At 43.9% G+C, this 7,735-nt stretch overlaps 1 protein-coding gene across 1 annotated transcript in view; it reads left to right on the forward strand.

Moving 5' to 3' along the window:
- Positions 1–7,735, forward strand: part of LAMP2 (lysosomal associated membrane protein 2) — a 30,866-nt gene that overhangs the window by 9,796 nt on the left and 13,335 nt on the right. The window contains exon 3 of the mRNA XM_019521046.1: positions 4,219–4,337. Within this exon, the coding sequence (XP_019376591.1) occupies positions 4,219–4,337 (119 nt within the window). The remainder of the gene's footprint in view (positions 1–4,218; positions 4,338–7,735) is intronic.

Raw genomic sequence — 7,735 nt, forward strand, 5'->3', positions numbered from 1 at the left:
GCGAAGGGGGGGCGGTGCGCACGGCACCTGTACAGGCTCCTCCCGCCTCCCCGGGAGCTACTGCCCCAGGCCCGAAACGCGTCACCGGCTCGATCCCCCGTGGGCTCCTGTGTACAGGCTGCGTGCCCGGTGCACGTATGGCGCTGCGTGCTGGTTGCACGTATAGCGCTGCGAATGATCACGCCGTAAATGTAGAGCTGCCCCGCGTGCAGTTAAACCAGCTGCAGGTGCGAAGTAATCACGGGAATTGTTGTTTTGCCCCTGCATGAAAGCCCAAAGGCTCCTGATACACGTCATGTTCATGGCGCACCTGCCCCACCCACTGCATCATGTGCAGATATGCCCTATGCGCAAAGCAGTTCCCGCGCATGTCATTGTTGCGGCCCTGGGAGAAAAAATGTAAGGCCCCCTGGGCTCTGCGTTGCATGGATGGGTCAGTTGCGCCATAAATGTAGACTGGTCCCCAGTGCAAAGTAACGATCACCCAGTTTAACCAGTAGGTCATACAATACATCTAGTCTGGCTGCGTGTACAAAGTAGTTATCACGTGCTAAAAATCACTATCTAGCTATAAAAAGAGCCAGCCAGCTATGAAGTTAGTGCTTGAAAATACTAACGTTTCTGTCCGTGTTGCACTTGAACCTGTAGCGGGGCCCTAATGCATCAATACAGAACGGGCCATCGTTGGCAGCAGTGCGATGGAGGAGGTTTTTGGGGCCTGTGGTTGAGTCAACAGCATGATGATGTTGCAAAAAAAAGCAAACATGGTTTGGGGTTTAGAAAGGGAATCCTTGTTTATCACTTGCCAAACCTTGCTACCTGTTCTAGTCAAAATCCAGTTAGGCCTCCGCTAACTTTCTTAAAAACGGCAAGCATGGAGGATAAAAAAGGGGCTGGGGATGCAAGCTGGAGGCAAGAAGACTGAAGGAACTAAGTGTGTTTCTAGTTTAGAGGAAGGGAGATTAAGGAGGGTCATGAGAGTACCCTTTAAGTAAAGGCTACTATAGAGAACGTGAGAAGTGTGGCCGGGAAGAACACGATGCAACGTGTGCATCTAAACTAGCCCATCTCGATCTTAGGAAAACCATCTTCACTGCAGCAGTAGGATAATGCAACACATGGCCTAGAGAAATCATGGGCTCACCTTCATTGAAGGTTTTCTACAGGCAGGGGGAGAGGGAGGTAAAACTAGATAACCTTGAAATCCTACCCCAGCCCATTCCTCCCTCCTACTGACACTTCTCTCAATTGTATTAGTAAATTGAGTTGACAGAAGTGACCTTGTGACAAGAACAAAGACCTAAGTAACTTTTGTTCAAGATAAAGAGAATTAATAGGGATGCCATGATTAACCATTACTTGTAGATTTGAGTGTTGTTGTGTAATAGGATTAGGGTTGAAGGACTGCATTGGCTCCAAAAGACTCAGGTTTAATCAGTGTCTGTAGATGTGCAGAGCAGCTCTGATGCAGGGCAACTACTCGATTTAATCAAGGCTGGTGGAGTGTGCTAATTGGCACGCTCCAGCAGCCTCCTTATCTTGTGTATCAGCATCCCCATTCAATGACCCTTAAGATAAAGCTCCCCCATCCCAATTTTGTATCTGCATCCCCACACTTCATAAGATGCTGCAGCCACTTAAATTAGAGTTGCTCTCCCAGCTGCTTTAATTAAAATGCCCACCCCCCAGACTGTGAAAACGCCCAAGGTAACTCTGATTTGTGTGGTGGAAATGGACAGCAAACCAAAAGTGCTGTTTAGTTCCTGTGTTCAAGCTAGTTTTAGAATTAAATCATTCCTACAGGAGCTTCTGATTTTCAGTTTAGTGGTGTAATGTTATGTAGAGCTACATTGCACTTGACCTGGTCACCAGTATCTTGAGGCTTGCCCCTGTGGCGTGCAGCATGCCTTGGTGTAATATGCCTTCCTGTAAATGGTGGCAGAGCAGGAGAAATGTTACCTCCCCCAAAAAAATAGTTTTACTTGTTTGAACATACAAGGAAGCTTTGTTGTTCCTTCCTCTTGTTCTGGAAGTAGCCGGGCTCCCAGTGTCTGATAACCCTGTGTATTCTAGGATATCCTTGGATATTGGGCTACTAAACTTCAAGAGTACACTTGTCCGGTACCTCTAAACTGATTTCAAAATAAAGTGCTTGAGGTTTTGTTTGTCAAGTTGCATATTCCTGTGGATGCATGTACACTATCCATTCTCTGTATTTTTTTGGAAAATAGCCTAAACCACGGGCCTGCAGCAAAGGATCTGCGCTGTTTTCTTCAGATGATTGTAGACGGGGAAGTTGGAGTACAAGTTCCGAGAGACTAGTCAGCTGTATTTCCCACCCACCCCCCACCACAAATGTGTGGAGGTCATGGATTTGAAACAAAAGAATCTTTTGTTTCAGTCTTAGTCCAAGACTGAACATTACTCCATTCAGGCAGGACCTTTAAATGCAATTTACTTATGTAGAGTGCCATATACTTTTTAAACCACCACCTTTCCCTCTTGCACTGGTCTCTCAACTATTTCTAGCATCTTGCTACAAGAAATGGAACTATCAAAGGGTTCTGTTTCTTTACAGAGGGAAGGAAGTAGTGATCACATATTCAGCAAGTGAATTTAAGTGCTCCCTTCCAGCAACAGAAGCTGCTATGTGCCTGATAGTGTGCAAGCAAGAATTATAGCTAAACTTCTGATGGGAGACAGTACAGATATGAACAAGTACTCATAGCCTATGCACATGCCCTGGCACTTGGGCTCTCTATAATGGGTGCTCCGAGTTTAAAATTAAAGCTGTCAAATTAAAATAGTACTAGAGGAGGGTGGACAAAAGTATAGTATAGTGAAGCGTGGACAGGCTTCTTTGGGTAAATCTGATATCTTGTATTAGACCAACTCAAATAGTTGGAAAAATTTCTTCTTTGCAAACTTTTGGGTATAAATACCCTCCGTCAGGCTGAGGAAGCATCTGCAGTTAGTGTGCGCTCTTCCTGCATACCAGCTGCAGACCCTTCCTCAGCCTGACAGAGGGTATTTATACCCAAAAGCTTGAAATTTTTTTTTTCCCAGCTATCTGAGTTGGTCTAATACAAGATTTACCCAAAGAACCATGTCTGCCTATGTCCTCAGACCAACACAGCTACACCCTATGCCCCTGTATAGTAAAGTGGACATTTCTGAGGAGTTGGGGACTAGCATGACTAGTAGTGGAAACAGCTAGATTCCTTTGTTGCCTAAAGTAAAGGAGTGGGCGTGCAGATAAAGGGAATGGAGAATCCAAAGCTGCTTTGCTCCGTTTGGGAGTGAAAGAGGCTGAATAGTACCCACAAAATGTAACAGCAAGACACCACTTGCAAGGTGAAGATCTGCAAGTTCTTGATCTAATTGTTACCTGAGTGAGTAGGCTTGAAGCACTGCATAGGTCTTCTGCTAATAATACCCAAAGATTTTTTTTTTGATTTATTATTCTTTTAGTGGTGCTTGCACCCAGTTTCAGAAGAGAAGGATCTAGCCCTTTGTTTCCACATGTATGGAATGATGTTTACCCTTCCAGAAACATAAGGGAGCTGCTAGCATAACCAGTTCTCACTGTTGCATTGCTCAGTGTGTCAAGGGAAATTTTTGCATCAGTTCTCTTATTAAGGACCTGCAAAACATTTAAAAAAGAGAATCCCCCTCTCAAACTTTCCTTGGTGTGTCATCTTCATTCTGTTGGATAAAACAGACCTATCTGACTTTCTAATGGTTCCTCTTCTAACCTCCGCTTCCCTAATTTGTTTAGGGACTCCCTGTCCAAGTACAAGCTAAATACTAAAACCCTAATGAGGTATTGCCATAATGTTTTAATCTGTGACAAATTATTTAACTTGTATATACAGTCCATTTATGATATGTGGCTCTTTAAAGCTACTTTCCTAAGCAAAATAAACGTTCTGCCAAGCTTTTTTTTTTTTTAAATTGCTCTACATCAGGCAGTTAGTCAACACCGTACTCTTTACCTTTTTCAGCAATACTAGATAAAACACAAGATCTTAACTTTTTTGCTTTAAATGTAACACCGATATGAGAGGTTTGTATGCTGAAATTCTGTCAGAATTAGGAAGCTACAAAATGAATCTGAAAGAACTTGCTCTGTTCAAAGTATTATGTGATGTGATGGAAAAATATTTAAATCTGCAATGAAATATCAGTTTCTTACAAGCAAACAATTGTATGTTACAGGTTTTTTCCAGTCCCACGCAGTGGATGTAGAGGTGAAAGATTCCTCCAATGCTACGTGCATATATGCAAAATGGATGATGAGCTTCTTCATAAAATATGAAACAAACAGTAGTGAATATGTAAGTATTTTGGAGGTAATAGCCCTTCTGATTGCAGAGGATGAATTATTGAAGTTGTCAATGTTAAAACATCATCTTGCCACTGGTTCTGGTAAGGCTGAAAAACGAATCGAGTGTATCTGTGCTAACTAGCTACCCTTGCCCCATCACAAAAGGATTATGGAGGGTTTAATTTGTTTTAATAACTTACCTAACTTAAAACAGGCAACAGCCTTCAATTATTATTTAAAATGTGAAGCTTGTTTGTTTTGGCCAGGAGGTTCTTGCTTTATCAGCACAGTGCTGTGATGTTTGGATTAAAAATACTACTGAGCAGTAGAGCAAAATGTCAAGATTTGAGACTTTTAAAGGGGGAAAAATCTGGGTGTGTTATCTGTTTACAGCAAAGTTTGCACTTGGAAAAACTGACTTGATTGAAAGTTGTTTGTTTTTTTTTTCTGAACCTGTTCATAAGCATCCTCTGCTTCTGTTCTTCTAAAAGTTTTTCCCCTCCCCCCCCCAGCCCTTATTTCTCACACTTTCAAATGTGATCTGAATCTCAGGAACATATCCACATCCATTTAGTCTTCAGTGCTTCTTACTTGCATCTTTCTAGCAGAACAATAGCTATAAGGCTTACTGGCTGCTGTTCAGAGCTGCGCCCAGCAATGAAAGCAATAAGACTCACCTCTGTTGCACTGTTGAGGGGTTTAAGCTTCAGCTTCCCCCAATACCATGCTTTCAGCTTCTAGGTTAATTTCCTTGCTAGTAGAGTAGAGAGAACTACATGGTCATCACAGTAGTTTTTGGTTTAAAGTCAAGCACCACACTTTCAGGTTCAGTTTTTTCAGAGAAGTGGCTTTTTTACTGAATATAAAAAGATCACAGGAAAATCCAGTAACTGAAAAGGCAACAGTAGTTCAAGGAACTTATCTGCAGTAACTAATTTATAAAGATCCAAAGCATTAAATGTACTTAAACCAAAAACAACAACAAAAAACTGTGCATGAGACTCACCCTGTTGTCTGCAGCCCAAACTTCCATGTTAGTCTGATGCTTTTTTAGTTGAATAGAAATTGTTTACAAGTTAAAATGGGCAGTTTTCTATTAAACAGCTACATCTGACTTTTGCTTTGGGATTCACACTTCATGTGATTTTTGGATTCAGGATTTTGCCTGTAACAGCCCTGATTCAGAGGTTCAATATCCAATTTTTTGAGTTTGAGAACTATTCTGACAATTAGTAGGTCTGGCTAGAAATTGTAACTTTGAAACATTTTGGATTCAGTCTTCATTTTGACCAGTTTCCAGTGAAACACAGGCAGGCTTCCAGCAGAACTCTTCATGGCTTTCTGCCAGCTCACTTTGAGTTGTTTCCTGGCTCTTTTGGCTGCCAGAGGGACTACTTGAGAACTGAGTACCCAGGGCTTCACAACTCTCTGCTCTGCAATAGACCCAGGGGTCTGAAAGCCACAACTGAACATGGGCCTCTTAAGGCTTCAGAACTCTTATCCTGCCTTCAACTTCAATAGTGGGTGATGTGGGTCATCCAGCCATCATGGCCCTTCCTCCATGTGAGCTGAGCCTGTGACTGTGCTAAAATTAGGGGTGTACCAATAAAGATTTTTTTTGCCAGTTTTCTTTAATTAACTAGTGATATCAGACGATACTGATCCAATTGCCAATTATGTAGCCCAGCAGCTGGGAGAACAGCATCTTGTGTGGTAAATTTGTTGGGGTGTGGGGGGAAGAGGCAGGAGTGGTCGAAGCCCCCACAGTAAGCAAGGGAGTGGGGTTGGGGCAGGTAGTCTGTCAGAGCAGGGGGAAGGGCAGGTGGGTGGCTCCCCATGCTGTGCATATCTCCAAGAAGTCATGGAGAGCATGTGCCCCCCCAGATTTGTGCATAGGGCAAGGGTGGGCTGCCTGTTGCAGTCTCATCTTGGTGGGGTGGCTGGACTGAGGCTACACTTGGTGGGTGGTGGTGCTGGGAGCAGGTGTTTACAGGGTGGGCTACAGCCACCCCAAAATTTACCATAGCCCCCCCTTCCAACACTGCTGCCGCTGCGTATCCCAAGCACACTCCCTCCATGGTGTGCCAGGAAGAGGTTGTAGCAGGCAGGCAGCCAGCCCGCCCTCATCCCACATACAAATAGGGAGCATATGCCCCTCATAGTTCCCCTGGGGGTACACACAGCAGCAGGAGCTGCCCCTAAATAAGTTGCCCATGGCTCTGTCCCACAACCTGCCCTGGCTAGACAGCACCTACCCCAGCCATATTCCCTGCCTCACTGTGTGGGGACCTTGATCTGTGGCCCACCCCTGACTTGCTGGTCAGATGCTGTTCTCCAGGCTGCACTCCTGGCTGCGTGCAGACTGCAGCTGTGCACATGCACACAGCACTTACCTGTGACATTATCAACCACATTGACCAAAAAAAGCCAATGGCCAATGATGTCAATTTTCCTCTTATCGGTGCCAATACAATACGGACTGACTTTTATTGGTCCACTGCTACTTAAAATTGGAGCAATATGGTAATAGGTGAAAATTCTTTAGAAGAGAGGACATGGTATTTTTTTTTTTTAAGTGCAGCATAAAAGGGAAGGGAGCCTGTAAAGCATTTGATTTCTTTTGCAGCAAATTTGAACATGTTTAAACTTAACATTGTTATAGGTAGTTGTTATTACTTCCTTTTAAACTGCAGGGGCATACCTTGAGGACATCGAACAAATTATTTGTCTCTTTCTAGCTAGCAGTAGGCTTTGTACTAAAAGAGCTTTACTGACCTGTGGGCCAGTTCCAGTCTGTGAAGAGGTCCCATCTCATCCAGCACAGGGGAGTGGTCTCTCAAACTGCAGCCACTGCTGTGGAGTCTGTTTCTCGATAGTCTGAGCCTACTTTGCTACAGTGGGGTTGGGAGTCAGAGCCAGCTGCTTGGAGGAGGAGGGAGCAGAAACTTTCATCCCTGGGTGACCCAGGCCAACAAAAGATTGCCTTTCCTTGTAGTGCTGGCCCTGTAACTACCTTCCCAATCTCTTCCTGCTACTACATGACTCTTCTGTGTTATCTTGCTGCACCGCTTAAGTCCATAATGTGGTTTTGAGGAGACCATATAACTGATTCTGGACACGTGCTATTCTAATGGAGTTGCATTAACTGAACATTACACTTGGCTTGACTGATCAGTGAAGCACTTGAAGCTCTTGTTTAAACATTAGCTCTACCTGAAAGACCACCTACACTTTTTGGTTAGACGCTTCGAATGTCGGTCTTATGACATAACAATTCTGCATTAGAGTCAAACTTTAGATTGTGGTAACCTTTAAACCAGGGGTGGGCAAAATGTGGCGCAGGGGCCAGATGCAGCCTGCCAGGCCATTCTATCCAGCCTGCGGGGCCCCTAAAAAAAAAAAAAAAAA

Source organism: Gavialis gangeticus, unplaced genomic scaffold, assembly GCF_001723915.1.
Source record: "Gavialis gangeticus isolate Ggan-Ray unplaced genomic scaffold, GavGan_comp1, whole genome shotgun sequence".
Lineage (NCBI taxonomy): Eukaryota > Metazoa > Chordata > Crocodylia > Gavialidae > Gavialis > Gavialis gangeticus.